This window comes from Monodelphis domestica, chromosome 1 (assembly GCF_027887165.1).
Source record: "Monodelphis domestica isolate mMonDom1 chromosome 1, mMonDom1.pri, whole genome shotgun sequence".
In the NCBI taxonomy this organism is placed as follows: domain Eukaryota; kingdom Metazoa; phylum Chordata; class Mammalia; order Didelphimorphia; family Didelphidae; genus Monodelphis; species Monodelphis domestica.
Window position 1 is genome coordinate 424,137,806 of NC_077227.1, and position 16,206 is coordinate 424,154,011.

Consider the following 16,206-nt stretch of genomic DNA (forward strand, 5'->3'; position numbering starts at 1 on the left):
GTAGGGCTTCAAAATGAAAGAGAAGACATAATTCTAATGGATGATTAATTTTTAAAAACTGGATGCTACCAGCCATGCTTTTTCTTCTCAGTGATGGCTTTATTTCATCCATAGGTCAGCGGAGTAAAATCAAAACCACAGTTAAAATTCCCCATTGAAATTAACTTCTGAAAAGATTCTAATGGCCCAATGAAAATGATATGTTTGATTAAAGTTTCACCCACCACTAGTGAAGACAAAGAAAGGTCAAGTTTATAGATTTTTATCTATATTCCGAAGTCTCTCTGCTACTGAGCAAAATATTTTAATTATAGACAATGGTAATGCCCAACATCTTACCATATATTTTCTACCATCGTGCACATTGAAAAATTTTCAAGGATACAGACCAACTATTTGAGTGTATTAGTAAAACTCATTCTTTCAGATCTTAACAAATCCACTACAATCAACTCTAAAGAATGGAGAATACATTAAGACAACCAACCCATTCTTTAGATGCCACCAGAGGTTTATAGGCCCCATAGGCCCCAAACTGTGGCTTCATGAGGAGGTGAGTTTCTTAATCAAACAAACCATTACTTCTCAGTAAAAGTAGCATGAGCTTTTCCATTGTGGCCAGTGACAGAAGTAGAGTGCCACCCCTACCCTGCTGTTCTTTACCAGTTCAAATACTTAGCCTGAGTAGAAATGCTGACCCATGGCTGAAACCTGTCACTTTCCACAGCAGCACTCAACAAGAATTGGGACAATTGAATAGCAAGTTTTCATGGGGACCTTGTTGCTGCTTTGATCTCCAAGAATTAAAGTGGAAAACAAAACCCCTTCATGGAGTCCAAGGAAAATTGCTAATCATCTCTGCCTATAAAGTCCCAGGAGTGAACACAGTAGCTTACAGAGTGAAGGCCACAAGAACAAGAGGACTGATTGCTTGATTTGTTGTGTTTTATGGTTCACTGATTGTTAGAAATGGAAGGGACCTTCGAGATGGCCTAGTCCAACCCCCTCATTTGACAGAGGCAGAAACTTAGGCCTAAGAAGGGTAAAGGACTTACAAAAAAACACATGTTAAGTGATAGAGCCTTGACTTGAATCCCAGGCTCCCAACTCCTAGTTCAGGGCTATTTCCACTGTAACAGGCTGCCCTTGAACTCAAAAACCATTACATTCCTTCTCCTCACTACTTCTAACCCACCCATATCATATCTTTGGGCTATCCACATTAAAAGCAATCCCATTTACAGAATCAATCTTGACCTTTGATTGGGATAGAGGAAGAAGGTATTAGTCCCAAGTGCTAAGTGGGCTCACAAAATTTAAGGGCTCACCTAACATTAGCAACAACTTTTTTTGTGCTGTTTGTCTGGCAATTTGCTTACAGTTGTGAGGGTCCATCTCTAAATTACTAAATTATGGATCATTCAGTTTTAACTATGTCCTTTGTCTTTAACCCTGTGAAGTTTTAAGTATGCTCTGATAACAAGTATAAAAAATAAGCTAAAACACTATACCAAACCCCAATTCCACTGGCCTCATTACACACCTTAGTATTTACCGAATTGGAGATTAAATGAAGTTTCTCTCATATTAAAAAATAAATAACTACAGCCTGAATGAGTTAACCCTGGGCCAAGAATAGATGACTGCATCAGGAACCAGGCATTACTCTGTGTTACAACAAAAACAGTTTATTTGTGATCCTTGTTTTATACTCTATACATCCTTCACAAATTTAATTTTACATAATCTGAGACTTCATTTAAAACAAACTTTGAGCGGCTAGTTTTTCCCCTAGAACAGAAGGGCTGGTATAAGTTATTATCGGAAAATGAGGTAACGTTTCACAGAACTAGGTTTTTGATGGGGGTGAGGGAATGGAAGGTTTGTATGTATTTTTTTCTTTCAAGTTTTAGAGAACTAAATTTGCATTTGTTAAAATCAAAAAATCAAAAGTAGGAAAAGATGTTCTTTACAAATCATTTTTGCGCAAGTTATGTGTTCAAAGGAAACCGGATAAAAAGGCTTGTTCTCTCTTCTAATATTCGGGACTGGACTGGATTGTTGCTCAATCAATAGGAATTAGCTTCAGCCATTTGCTAAAAGAATGAGTAGTGGGGAACTGGATAGGTTGGGAATTTCATAACGGGCAACAGAACCATTCTCTTGGGCAAACCTACAGAAAGAAGAAACGGAGAGGACTCCAAATGAGTTTAACAATCCAAAAAAATCAGATTAAAAAGTCTTAACAGTCATATTATTAACCCTTTCCAGATTAGTCAGTCAATGCATTTGCTTAGGTCTGGCAATTGGCATCACCAATTATTCTTTTGTAATATGCAATATTTTGCCTAAAAATAATTGCTTTGGGTAGGTTTTTCTCCATCCCTTTTTTCCCTCCTCCCCCAAAATAGACTTTTTACCATCAATGACCAAAGATCAAGGATAATACTGTTGGGCTATAATTCTGAATTTAATTTTGAAATACAAATGACTTTTCTCAAAAGTTTGATGGCTATGTTTTATGGGGCCATAATAAACTGTAAAAGGCAAGCCCAACTGTTCTCTGGAGATTAGCCAACTGTAAAGAGACCTTAAATAAAGCCCCAATCAATGGAATTCTTAACATAGGAGGGGATAATGATGGTAATATTGGCATGGCAAATCTGGAAAGATTAATGGCTTGCTGAATTTCATAATTAAATTAGTTCTTGTGGCCTCGCAAACTTCTGCATACTCAGGTAGGGTTTGAAAATCGGCTTCTATTTCTGTTCGCTCAGATTTAACCTATATAGAAATCACAAAGCAGCAACAGCAGGTATTCCAGAGCACCAGATGATCAGAAGAACGTTTCCCAACATGCAACAGCTTTACAAAGGCCAAAAGACGTTTCCCTTACAGCCAAAAGAAAGCGCCATTTAAGTAGTTTTGCATCACAAGAACATTTCTTTTAAAAAAAACAAAAAAACAAAAAACAAAACTCTTTATGTGGAAGAATGGGGGGCATCTAATTTCACACATTTTTGAAGTCAGTTATATGGGACAAAGAGGATGGGAACATTTGCAAGTCAGGCTCTATGTGGACAGAAGCACAAGGTTAACAGAGGACAGAGAATAGTGATTAGGTAAGGAGCAATGGAGCAAAGTATGAATGTAATTTGGAGACAGGATGGTACTGGTATAAAAAAAAAATGTCTGCTATCTCATACTAAGTAGTAATCATTTGATCTGGGTTGGCTTAAGGGTATGGAGATCCAGATTCAAGTACTAGGCTCTACCACTTACCAGTCACATAAGCATGGGCAAATTACTTAATCTCTCTAAAACTCAGTTTGTTCATCTGTAAAATGGAGTAAAATTATTCCCCCTGATTTAACAAGGATATTACAAGGATCAAATGAGAATGTATATGTATAGCTTTGAAACTAATGCTATTCTTATCAATTAATACTTCTAATTTTCAGAAGAGAAATGGGAAGTAGAAGAAATTTTCAAGCCAAATAGACAATAAGAGACATTCAAAATTTTAAGCAGAATAAAGAAGATAGAACTTTTTACTGTGAAAAGAGAATTCATGAACTCAATATATTAATGGCTATATCCTAACCCCCTTTCCCCCCCCCCCAATTATTTAATAATTTGTTCTGCCCTTGGACCAGCAATATGGTATGAGGCAAGAAAAAAGCTTCAAAAAATACCTATGTGTATCCCAGTTTGGCAAGGAAAGGGGAGATGTGAAAAGTCACCCTTACAAAAAGGTGAAATACTCTTAAACATAACATACCTACTAAATTGCTTACCAAAATGAATTGCTAAAAGTTAAAATTAAAATAAGGAGAGCAAAAACTTATCTACATGTACAGATTTTACATACATTGTCTCATTTGATCCTTCCAAGTCTATGAGTCAGGTAATTTCTATAGCACCTTCTATAGCACCTCACAACCATGCTTTAAGATCAGTAATTTTATCGTTATTATTGTTGCTATTCTCATTTTACAGATGATGAAATTGAGCAAGTCATACAAATAGTAAGTGCTGGAACCAGAACTCAAATTCAAAACCTTCTGGCTCTAAGTCCTTATCACTATCATCCTAATTTTCAGACCTGACTCAAGGTTGTTCAGCCAGTTGGTGGCAAAGCTAAGACTCAAATCAAGTCTTGACCCTAGGTATGATGTATGGCAAAATGGCACCCAATAACTGAAGGAACATCTAAAACCCATTTGGCCTGCCAAGATGCAAAACTTTCATTTTATTGGGAATATATAATAATTCAAAAGTATAAAAGACTAGCTCCAAGATTCAAACATCATCTAATATGGCTTCTAGAGGCCACATTAAAAGTTTCTTCCCTGTTATTCTAAATACACTACCTATTTCTTCTCTCTCTCTCTCTCTCTCTCTCTCTCTCTCTCTCTCTCTCTCTCTCTCTCTCTCTCTCTCTCTCTCTCTCTCTCTCTCTCTCTCTCTCTCTCTCTCTCTCTCTCTCTCTCTCTCTCTCTCGTGTGTGTGTGTGTGTGTGTATGTGTCTGTCTGTCTGTCTGTCTGTCTGTCTGTCTGTCTCTTTGACATCCTCCAAACAGCTAATTCAAAAACAGGGAGCCCAAGCCAGGGCAGGTATATGTGACCATATGACTGACTCCAAAATGTTCTGCCTCCATTACCACATAAATCTCATTCAAAGTTACCAAAAGAGCCAAGTGGGATAAATTGGCTAATGGTCTTTTTATTGCTCACTCAGTAGTGATAGAAGATTCCATCCAGCCAACTGAAATCTTCCCTAGAACTGCCAGGTTCTCTTTAGAACAGTCAGTCAGTGGGGTACTTCAGGGTAAGGGCCTTAAAAAAAAAATCATTGAATCTAACTGACTCATTTAACATTGAGAGGAGAAAACTGAAGCCTAGAAAGCAAAAACTGACTTCTCCAGTGACAAGGATAAAACCAGATTTTAAATCTGGGCGTCCTGGTTCCCAAGACAAAATGACTTCCACTATACCATCCTGTCATCCTAATCTCTAGCTCTATATCTATACTGGGATTTAACTCCCAATTTATATGCTGGAACGATGAATTCCCAAAGCAATACTTGTGGAAAAGAAGAGATGGATACTTTTGCTACTTGGTATTTATTGCACATCCCTGACTCTAATCAGTAAGGGACAATGTTATAACTAGTTAGTGATACCTAGAAATGAGAGCAGCCTCTACAATTTGCACATCCCCAGAATGCATACCTATATCCGATATATAACATGTGTGGCCCTTAGGTTGTCTTTGAATGGGGTATAAGTTGGCTGTGAGGAGAACTTGTTAAAATAGTAAAATTCAATATGGTAAGAAAACAGGCAGTTAGACAAGCAGTCCTTCAACGACCAGGAAAAGCAACAAAGGAAGGAAGCTACTCCAACCAAACCAAGAACCACAAGGTTATGGCACTATTCAGAGTGAATTTCTGTATGGTCACCATACTGATTGAGTTTTTTGGGGTCCCTCTAGTTTAACTGATACGAACCCTGAAATCAAACTGGAGTTTGGATTGCTGGGATAGAGTCAGGAATGGCAGAGGTCAGTAAGAGGTTGTACATACCATAGGCTGGAGCAGCTGTGCTATAGCCATAGGGCGTGCCGTAACCTAGAGCAAACAATGAGAAAAGTGATCAAGGCTTGAAAAATCAAAATCAACACCTGCACTATGCATTCATAAAAATGGGCTAGAATACCTACTTAAAGAGCTGCAATGATCCTTAAAGATGGAAATATTTCTAAGACATATATCAAGAGCTAGAAAGAACCTCAGAAAAATATCTTTCATGTAATGATTCTCATTCTTATGATTCTCAACAGATTATATGAAACACTTGCTTGATCACACACCTGGAATGGAGAAAGAGCAATGATAATACCTATTTTAACTGTTGGAGAAATTAAGACTCAAAGAAGAAAAGTGATCTGCCATAGGCAAAAGACTGATAAAAGTAAGTAAAAAAAGTTTTGGACCTACATCTATTTATTAGTCCTCTAAGGCACATCAGTCATATCCTATCTCTAAACTTTAGCTTCTTCATCTGTAAAAATGATTAGGTTTGAATACACAATAAGGTTTAGGACCAGAAGGGACCTCAGAGATCATATAGTCAGTCCATCCATGTCATTTTACACAGAAGGAACCTAAAGTCCAAAGAGGTTTAATTATCTGTCCAAAGGAGCAGTGTCAGAAACTAAACTCATATCTTGTAGGCTTATGACTCAAATTCAAATTTCCCTTTCACCATGCTGTCTTTCTTCCATCCCTGCAAGCTTCTGTAAAGTATTAATGGTCCAAAACGAGTAGAATGTGACAAAACTGGAATTATATGCCACATTGTCTTAGTCCAAGTACAGACACCTTCCACCATATGCTAGTACCCTTATTCAGTCAAGGATCAGCAAGTAGAATAAAAATACAACTAGTAATATTAAAGTTTGCAAACTTTTATTTAGGGCCATAAGAAAACCAATATACACACCTGTACGCATCAGTGAAAGACAAAAGATAACACTCCTGACACACGCAAACAAAAAATGAACTACATGGTGGATTTCAATCTAGAGAAAAGATAGATCACATTTCTAGAACACCACTCTGTGGTAACAAAGCCAAGGGGTTAGCCAAGATTTTATTATTCCTGATTTAAGAGATGATAAAAATATATGTATAGCCCAGTGGAACTGCTTGTCAACTCTGGGAGGGGGAAGGGAAGAGAGGAGGGAGACAACATGAATAATGTGACCCATGGGAAATATTTTTAAATTAAATTTGAAATTAAAAAAAAAAAGAGAGATAATAAAAGTTTACATCAGGGAGAATTGGTGAATTCTGAGCAAGAAGAACTTGGGAGATCACTTAATACAATCTTCTCATTTTGACAGATGGAGAAAAGTGAGGTTGAGAGAAATACTGATTTATGCAAGATCAAGATATTAAAGGGCAGATGAAATGACTTTCCCAAGGTCACCTCAATTCTGATCTTCTTGCCTGAAGTCACAACTTTTGCCTCTACCCTAGATCATGTACCCAAGACCTTTAGGTTAAGTCACTCTATTTCCTAATCTTATAATAGAAAAAAGCATCATGGCTTAGTAGACCTGAATTTGAACCATGGCTCTGACACTCATCTTGCTCTATGACCTCGGCCAAGTTACATCAACTGGGGATAGAGGGGGTATTCATCATCTATCAAATATCAGTAAGAATAGTAAGGTAGGTAGTTGAACAAGTTATTTGTGGAAATCAAATTAATTATATGTTAAATTGGTTTGTAACCAAAAAGGGCTATATCAATGCAAACTTATTATTAGAAAGAATATCTCTTCACCATAGGTCCACACAAGTCACAGACACTGTAAGTGTTAAGTATAAAACAAAAGTAAAACCAGAAAAAAAATAAAAACTTTAACAAGGGAAAGTCTAGTTCTAGAAGTGATTATTCATCACACAGTCAATGAAGATGCTATTCAAAGTATACCAAGCTTCCATAATGTAACTCATTAAAAAAAAAATAAGATAAAAATACAAGAATTAATTGAGCTAAAGGAAAACGTGGCTAAAACTTTTCAAAGAATTTGGTAGACAAGACATCTAGACTAACATAGATCTAGAACTAGACAGGACCATCTTAATCCAACCATTCAGTAAACATTCAGTTTACAGATAAACTCAGGCTCTATCTTCCCCCTCTCCCACAAAAAAAAAATGTTGTGGGCTCCTTTTTAGGAGGAAATGTGAACTCTGACAATTGTCTAATAATGACTAATAATTACTCAAAAAGAATGGCTGGATAAAGTAGCACATGGATGGACATACACACACAAACACACTCACACATTCTGCTCTAGTTAAAATCCTATGTGAAATTATTATGTCTAACTGGAATTGGAACAATTTTAAAAATGAAACTGCCAAGCTAAAACTTCTCAAAAGTAACTAGGATAGTAATGGATCTGGTAACCATACTACATACATATTAGTAACAAAGGTTTTTATATAACACTTAAGTTTGGGATAATGGAAACAGCAATGAACTTGAAATTAGGAGACCTGGGTTCAAATTTAATTTCTAGTACTTCCTGGTGACAATCCTGGGCAAGTCATAATCTAAGTACCAGTTTCCGCTCATGTGTAAAACAAGGAGCAATGATATTTGCGACTGCTTATGTAATACTTAATGCACAATGTTATTGTTAGTAAAGCATTTTATAAACCTTAAAAGTATTAGAGAAAACTTCAAGTAGTATGATCACCAATTCAAAGAACTGGAGAAAAACCTTGGAAGATAAGGGGGAGGAAATGATTGCTATCAGCAAGGATTTGAGAGCTGGTCTGAGTGATACTGGAGAACAAAAATAAGTTATAGGGAAGCAGATATCAATTGAGTTTAAGGAACAACAAAATCAGAGAACCTCAGAGAGAGTAAGAATGGACCTTAGAGATATTTAGTTCAATCCCCTCATCTGTATAAGAGCATGGCCCTAACAAACAATAAAAATACTGTTCAGGACATGAAGTCTGCTCATTTTTCATCTCACCTAGCTCTAGTTCCTCCAAATAATCCATTAGAAGTAAAAATAAAACACTACATATGTTATAAGGTAACACTATGTTAATCAATTTACATAAATACCAGTTAGGAAGCATGTATTAAATGCCCACTTATGTAAAAAATACTGTACTACAAGCTAGGGTTATCAAAAACAAAGAACAAAAAATCCCCCTTTTCTCAAGAAACGCAGTCAAATTGAGAAAATAACTACATATAAGTACACACAGAAAACATAAAATACAAAATACTTAAAAATACAAGGTAGTTTATGGGTGAGAGCACTAGCAGTTAGTGGAAATCAGGAGAGGCTATGTATAGAAGTTGTTTACTGAGCAATGGATTGAAGGAAGAGAGGTACTTAGATGAGGTTGGAGTAAGAAGGAAGCATTCCAAACAAGGCAGAAAGGCAGTGTACAGTGATGAGAAATTGAATGGCATGTGTGAAAAGACAGGGACAGTGGGGTTACCTCCGAGGCTATAAAAGACATTAAAAGATAAACAGAAGAGTTTATAGTTGATCTTTGGAGCAACAGGATGGCACAGGGCTGACTGAGCATAGAAAGTGATATGATTAGACCTGGGTTGTAGGGAAGTCATTTGAATTGCAGGGTAGAGGAAAGGCCAGAGTGGGGGAAAAAGACAAGAAGTAACTATGAGTAGAGAAAATATATAAAAGTAACAAGACATGGCAATTGTGAAGACTGGATTTGGCTATCTCCTGATTTTAACAATGAAGGTGTACTTAGCTCTTCCTTGACAATGAAGATAAAATTGTAATCCCCTATTTTTAGATCTTAATCCCCAAAGTGTTAACTCAGTATTTAAAGTAGATCTACCCATTTTAACTACAAAAAGGTGTTAACTAACCAAAAAAGGTGTTAACTAACTACAAAAGGTGTGAACACCCATTTCATACATTGAGTGGGCAGTCCTGGAGAAGAGCATCTGCCGTGATTGGTAGATGTAAAATTTGGGGGAGGTGACACAAAAGAAAAAGATCTTTAAATAGAGGAAACAGAAACCCACAAGGAGATTGAAGAGTTTCGGACATTCGGACTTGGATCAATCAAGATTCAGTCACTTGGGCTTGGAGTGAAGAGTCACTCGGAGGAGAGACTGGAAGATAGACACTTAGACTTGGAGTGAAGACACTTGATTGTGGAACTGGACCCCTGGAGGAGCTCATGCAGGAGACCTCAGGCTGCTTTCCCTTTAGACAGTCACCTTGGTGAGTGAAAGGCTGACTTAGTTTCCTTGCCTTTCTGGAGGTGTGAACCTCCAAGAAAGGCCCATCTTCTTGAGACTCCTTTTCCTTGGCTGGGGCTTAGAATTTCTACCTGGTTCTGAGGAAGCCAGAGCTCTCTCTCTCTCTCTCTCTCTCTCTCTCTCTCTCTCTCTCTCTCTCTCTCTCTCTCTCTCTCTCTCTCTCTCTCTCTCTCTCTCTCTCTCTCCCCCCCCTTTTCTCTCTTCCTTAATATCTTCCCTCTATTGTAAATAAACTACCATAAATTCCATTTACTTTACTCCAAAATCCATTTTGGGATTTAGAAATTAAATCCCTGGCGACCAACAATAATAGATTTAGTCCAACGACATAAATTTAACACAATCGATGAGATATGTGAGATGAGGAAGAATAAGGAGTAAAGCATAACACTGCACAGTTATGAACCTGAGAGGTGATGCCTCTGACAGAAATAAAGAAATTGTTAAGAGAAAGAAAATAGTTGTTTTGAACATGTTTTGAAATGACTAATGGGCAATTACTGATACAGGACAAAAGCTCAGGGGAAGAAATTTGAAACTAGATATACAGATCTGTGAGTCAACTACACAGAGGTGATTATTAAATGAATGGAAGTCAACAATATGGACAAAGAAGGATCAATGAGAGAGTAAAATAGCATCATGAAAATCTAGAAAAGTATATTCAAGAGAAGAGTTAAATGCAACATACAGATAGGTCAAGAGAGATAAGAAATAAGATAAAACTATCAAATCTGGCATTTGGTTACAAGGGAGAAAGCTGTTTCAGATGAGTGATGAGATTAGATGTCAGAGTGTGAAGGGTTAAGGAGAGTAAGTATAAGTATCAATAGCTTTTATGAGGAAGATACAGAATGAGGAATTGAAACTGTCTAGTATAAGTTTTTGTTTTTTTTTTCAGGACAGAGGGAAACCTGAGAATGTTTAAAGGTGGTAAGGAAGGAACAATACAGAGAGATTTCAAGGACAAAGAGAGAGAAGGAGGAAGGGAATGAAGGCCATTATTACTAGAGAAAAGGCAAAAGGAGGATAAAGTAGAGGGTGATGTCTAGTTCTGTTTGAAGAAGAAGAAGTTCATGGTCATTATTGGCCTCAATATTCTCTTCTGTGTGTCTGCAGGCAGGACAATGTACCACACACAAGAGCTGAGCACAAAACCAGGTCTTACATTTATCAGTTATGTGGCCAAGGACAAATCTTTTCATCACTCAACCACAGTTTCCTCATCTGTCAAAATGAGATTCATGTAAAAAATGTGATTTGTAAACCACAAAGTGCTAGAGAAATGCCAGAGTACTTTTTTAATATCCCCAAAACTTGTAGGGCGTAGCTTTTAAAGCTCAGTTGAGAACAGAAGTTAGATCTTTTGTAGGCACTGGGCTCAGAGAAAGACCAGCGTTTAAAATTGGCCTCAGACACTTACTGAATGTGGTTCAGTTTAAACAGTAAAATGGGGATCATAACAGTACTTACCTTACAAGGGTCCAATGAGGTAATATTTATAAAGCACTTATTAGCCCAGTGCCTGGCACACAGTTAGCACTTACATGCTAATTCCTCACCCCCATCAATATGGGTCCTACCTGGAGCTATGTAACCAGGGGCAGCTGCAGCGCCAACAAAAGCTCCTCTTGCAAGGGTTCCTCTTCCTCTCCCCCGGGCTGCCTGGACAGCCGCCGACACAGCTGTATTTACTACACCCTTGGCCTGTTACAAATAACACACTGTTCATTACTTGAAGAAATTGGAAATGTCCTCACCCTCTTTAATGCATGTTACACATATACCTAGATACTTTAACATATCTACAATTTCACATAGATAGATATTCCTTCCACAGACACAAATCCCAATCCTTCTATGGCACAGTAAGATAACTACTTTTTTTTTTTAAACTTCTGGTCACCAATTTTCTGGTGATGAACCTTTTCACTATCAGCTACATGAGTCTTTGGATGACCAAGTCTATCATTGAACCTCGGATTCAAAGTCTTTTAAGTTTAAGAACTGCTAGAGCCTGTGCTCCACTGGCACAACCTTCAAAAACCCAACATCACTACCATAAGTCCTATATCAGTAGACTTTGTGCCTATCATCCAAGAACAAGCTGATTTAAGTACAAAAGCTCATCACCACAAACCTGGCTACAGAAACTCATGAAAATATCTAACTAAGGTGTGGAGAGGGTTGTGATCTAACTCAATAAAGGTGACATCGATATTTGAAGTATTAAAGCTAATAATCCTATAGCATTTGGACAATGCTATATAGTTTTTATTGCTTCTCATATACAAGCCTGGCAGCTAAAACTAATAAATAAATGTAGGACTTCTATTATAATGTGCTATAATCATACAAAAAAAGAACCAGACAATTTATCCAAAGTTGACCCACCACCAAATTACCTCAATATATGTTTGGAAAATACATCAAAGTGAGGCCCATTATGAAACCATTGTTACTAATGATGATACTAAATGATACTAAAATGATTTTATGGACCTCGATCCTTAGAAGATCCAAATTTAATTCTAAGAGTAACAAGTTGTGACTCAAAGCAAATGACTTCCTCTTTCAAAGCCTCAGCTTTTTTTCTACAAAATGGTGTTAACAACATTTGCAATGTTGACCTTATAAAGATGTTGCAAGATTAAAACTTTGCAAGCCTGAGAGTTATAGCTATCATTATCATCATTATTATTATTATATGATTGAGCTAAAAGTAAAACAAAGACTATTTATTTAGCAAGTTCATGCCCAATCACAATCTAAATATCAGCACTGACTATATTTATCCCCAAGCTGTGAAGTGAGTTACCTAAGAAACAGATGCCCCAGGAAAAATACACGAAGGCACTATGCTTTCAGTTTATTCAAGTATCTCCTCATCCCCATTACATCACCCCTTTTTTTACTGCTCCCCAATTATATTATGTTCCACTGACAAAGTAACTTCCACAAGGAATGGCTCTAATCATTGGTCCCTTGGCTTAAACACCTGAATTTCTCTCAAGGTCTTCGTTAATAAAGTTTAAGGCTCCTTAACTTAACATTCAAGGTGCCCCACTAATCTGGCTCCAAACTACCTTTCTAGTCTTATTCAACCATTATTTCAAATATTTAGTCTCTACTAGGTGCAGGGCAGTGTAAGTGGTAATGGGTATACAAAGATGAAAACTGATACACCCTGTCCTAATCTAAATTGAAGGTAGAAAGGACACATACCCTTTCCTACACATCTGAAATTAACCTCCTCTTCCCAGCTCTGGCTACAAAAATCTACATTCTTCAAGCTCAAACAAGGGGCCAATTCAATGCAGCCTTCCTTAATCCTATTGCTTACCCTTTCAAAAAGTAAGCTCTTCCTCAGATCTCACCTAGTACTTTATATTTCAACTATATACTTGGGATATTTGAGTTATTAAAATATCTTACCTTTTCCTAAGTAGACTATAAACTCATTTCCTGGGAATGAGAACTGTCTCTTCTCTTCCATCACATTTACCATTATCATCTGTCCACTAATAGGACCTAAATTAGGTGTGTTGAACTCACCATCCTCTCACGATGGAAAAGTATGCAATACAAGCATATATAGGAAAGGACCTCTTACAAACTGCAGGGTATTTTGCAAAACCACCATTAAATCATTTCAAATGCCTTACCATAGCATGGATGGATATACAAGTCATGGTAGGTCATAGCAAGTCATAAATTCTTTAAAAAAAAAAAATTACCTTCTGTCTTAGAATCACTATTATATATTGGTTCCAGGGCAGAAGAGTGGTAAAGGCTAGGCAATAGGGGTTAAGTGATTTGCCCAGGGTCACACAGGTAGGAAATGCCCGAGGCCAGATTTGAACCCAGAACCATGGCCTGGCTCTCAATCCATTCACCTACCTATCTACCCTCCATGAAGTCTTCAAGGAGAGAGCAGGGACAGAGTATGTGTGGGCCAATCTACCTAAGAGCAGACACACACACACACACACACACGTACACGCACACGCACACACACACACACAATCTAAGTTTATGTAGAGGCTGCTATATGTGGACTAATATTTGGAAGAAACAACATGACAAAAGTTAGTGCCTTACACAGATACTGGTCCCTAAACAGCTACTCAGCAAATATTTGACAAATTAAAAAAAAATTTAACACTACAAATCATACCTGAGGAATAATCTTCTTTTTCTTATTATTTGCTGCATTGGGTCCAGAAAATAGCTTCTCCAGGGCAGCTAATGCTGCACTGGCTTTTGCTACCTTCTTATTTGGACCTGCACCACGGAATTTCTGTCCATCTACTTCTACCTGAAATACAAAGTTTCAGTTTTACCCACTATTTTAGTTCACTACCCAATTTTTTAACCCATATTTTAGTTCACTGAGGTTTTAAAACTGAAATACATCAAATTCTGTGGAAAATTCTGTCCCCACCCTCCAATGCCAGGACATAAAATTATCTAAGTATACAAACAAAAAAACTCCACAAGGAACTTCTAAGTTCAAAGGTCTCCAAAAAGTTATTCTCAGTTGGGTGAGAGCCAACTGTGTTTTTCCCCTCTTGATTTCTATGAATGTCAAGACTAGCTATTTTGACCATCTATATAATCAAGTATGAAATATATTCAAAATAAGGGAAAGAATCAGAAAAACTCAATCAAAAATGTTCTCTAGAGTGAGAGCCAAGACAATGTTAGAGGATGGAATATTTAGAAAGTGGAACAAGTAAAAGGAAGTAAAATATCATCTAAAGAAACAATATGTGTGTTGGGAAGAGGAGGGAAGAATGCAAGTATTGAAGGAGAAGATCACTTTCATTGTATATTAGTAGTGTAAATACGCCTCTTTCACTATCATGTATTTCTTTATAAAGAGTTGGGAGTAGGCTAGAAAAAGTACAAAAAGAAAGAATGTAAAGAAATGAAAACATGGATTCACAAAACCAAAAATGGGATAAATTCATAAAACAGAAGAAGATATGGAAATGGATCAGAAAAAAAATTAATGTATTATTTACATGAAACACAGTTTCTCTTGTTCTACATCGATGACTGAAAGACATCAATTTTTTTTTAGTTAAAATAAGAAGCAGGAGAAAAATCATTTTTGCTCCACATAAGCAAAATGCAAGAATTATGGTTTTAGAGAAAATATATTAAAATATAAACAATTGAAAGAGGTAAAGAAAGCTACATTATATTTATTTAAAGAAATATATATTAAAAATAAATATATTCACTTGGAGGAAAATTTGACCAAATTTTGGAATGCAGTATGAAACTATATTATGCAAGTTCTTAATGTACTTCTAAAACTAGACATATAAAAACAAATATAAAATATTCGCTACAACATCCTAGACAAATGGTTGTCCAGCTTTAGTCTGAAGACTACTAATGGGAGAGTACTGCATGTTACCCAAAGCAACCCATTCCGCTTTTGTATAGATCTGATTAGTAAAAAAGAATTTTCTATATATCTAGCCAAACACTGCCTTTCTGCAATTTCTCTTCAGTGCTCTTACCTCTGCCCTCTGGAGCAAAGCATAATAAATCTTGTCCCTTCTTCCCTTCCACTGTCCTGACCCCCATCCCCAAGTAATACTTCAGCAATATAAAAGGAAGCCATAAGGTCTCTCCTAAGTATTTTCTAGGTAAAACATTCACAGTTTCTTACTCTTCTTCATTCCAGTCATCTTTCATCAGACAAAATGTTAAGAGTTGAAAGGACACTTAACAGAATTAAGAAGGCTTCTAAAGATAAAAATTTAGCTCTACTTTAAACCACAGTGATGGGAAGTTCACTATCTTACAAAGCATCCCATTCTAATTTTATTTTTAGAAGTTTTTTCTTACACTAAGCCAAAAATCTACCTCTTCTACAACTTCTGCCTGCTGGTCTGAGTTTTATCCAAAGTAGGCCAAAGAGACACAATACAGGCTTTCATTGTACTTTCTAAGCCAAAAACCATACACAAAGACAAAATGCTCCAAATATAATAGAAGGGCCGAAGAAAGTAGGACTATCACCTCTTTTGCCCTGAATAGTGGTCTTTTATTCAGGAAGCTTAAAGCTACAACCTTCAAGGTAGGAAATGCCTTTGAAATGACTCAAAGGTTGGTTCGGTCCTCATTAACGCACCTCCATAACAAATCGCTTATCATGGCTTCCACCCGTTTCAGAGATGAGTTCATATTTAAGCCCTCTTCTTTTTTCATTCAGCTCCATGACAGGGTTCTTACCACTTGCTGTAAGGATAGGGCCCTGAGTTCTTACCTAAGAAAACAAAGGAAACATTACATTGGGGAATTATTATATCATATTAAATTCCAGACATCTGAATTCCTGAA

The 16,206-nt window shown here is 36.8% G+C and overlaps 1 protein-coding gene and 1 long non-coding RNA gene across 6 annotated transcripts in view; one reads left to right on the plus strand and one right to left on the minus strand.

The window, feature by feature from the left end:
* STRBP (spermatid perinuclear RNA binding protein) overlaps positions 1 to 16,206 on the minus strand; it is a 150,602-nt gene that overhangs the window by 24,666 nt on the left and 109,730 nt on the right. For 3 of the 5 annotated variants that reach the window (XM_007474627.3, XM_007474625.3, XM_007474624.3), the window contains 5 exons: positions 15,998 to 16,132; positions 14,024 to 14,164; positions 11,430 to 11,553; positions 5,589 to 5,633; positions 1,669 to 2,173 (listed from right to left, as the gene is read on the minus strand). In XM_007474627.3, coding sequence (XP_007474689.1) covers positions 2,097 to 2,173; positions 5,589 to 5,633; positions 11,430 to 11,553; positions 14,024 to 14,164; positions 15,998 to 16,132 — 522 coding nt within the window. In that variant the 3' untranslated portion in view covers positions 1,669 to 2,096. Of the gene's footprint in view, positions 1 to 1,668; positions 2,174 to 5,588; positions 5,634 to 11,429; positions 11,554 to 14,023; positions 14,165 to 15,997; positions 16,133 to 16,206 lie in introns of those variants that run through there. The other 2 variants (XM_056812111.1, XM_056812110.1) reach the window with 1 other exon arrangement.
* On the plus strand, positions 4,821 to 8,577 carry LOC103099248 (uncharacterized). The gene is made up of 3 exons (XR_458126.2): positions 4,821 to 5,123; positions 5,846 to 5,976; positions 6,911 to 8,577. It is a non-coding gene; the product is annotated as an uncharacterized LOC103099248 (long non-coding RNA).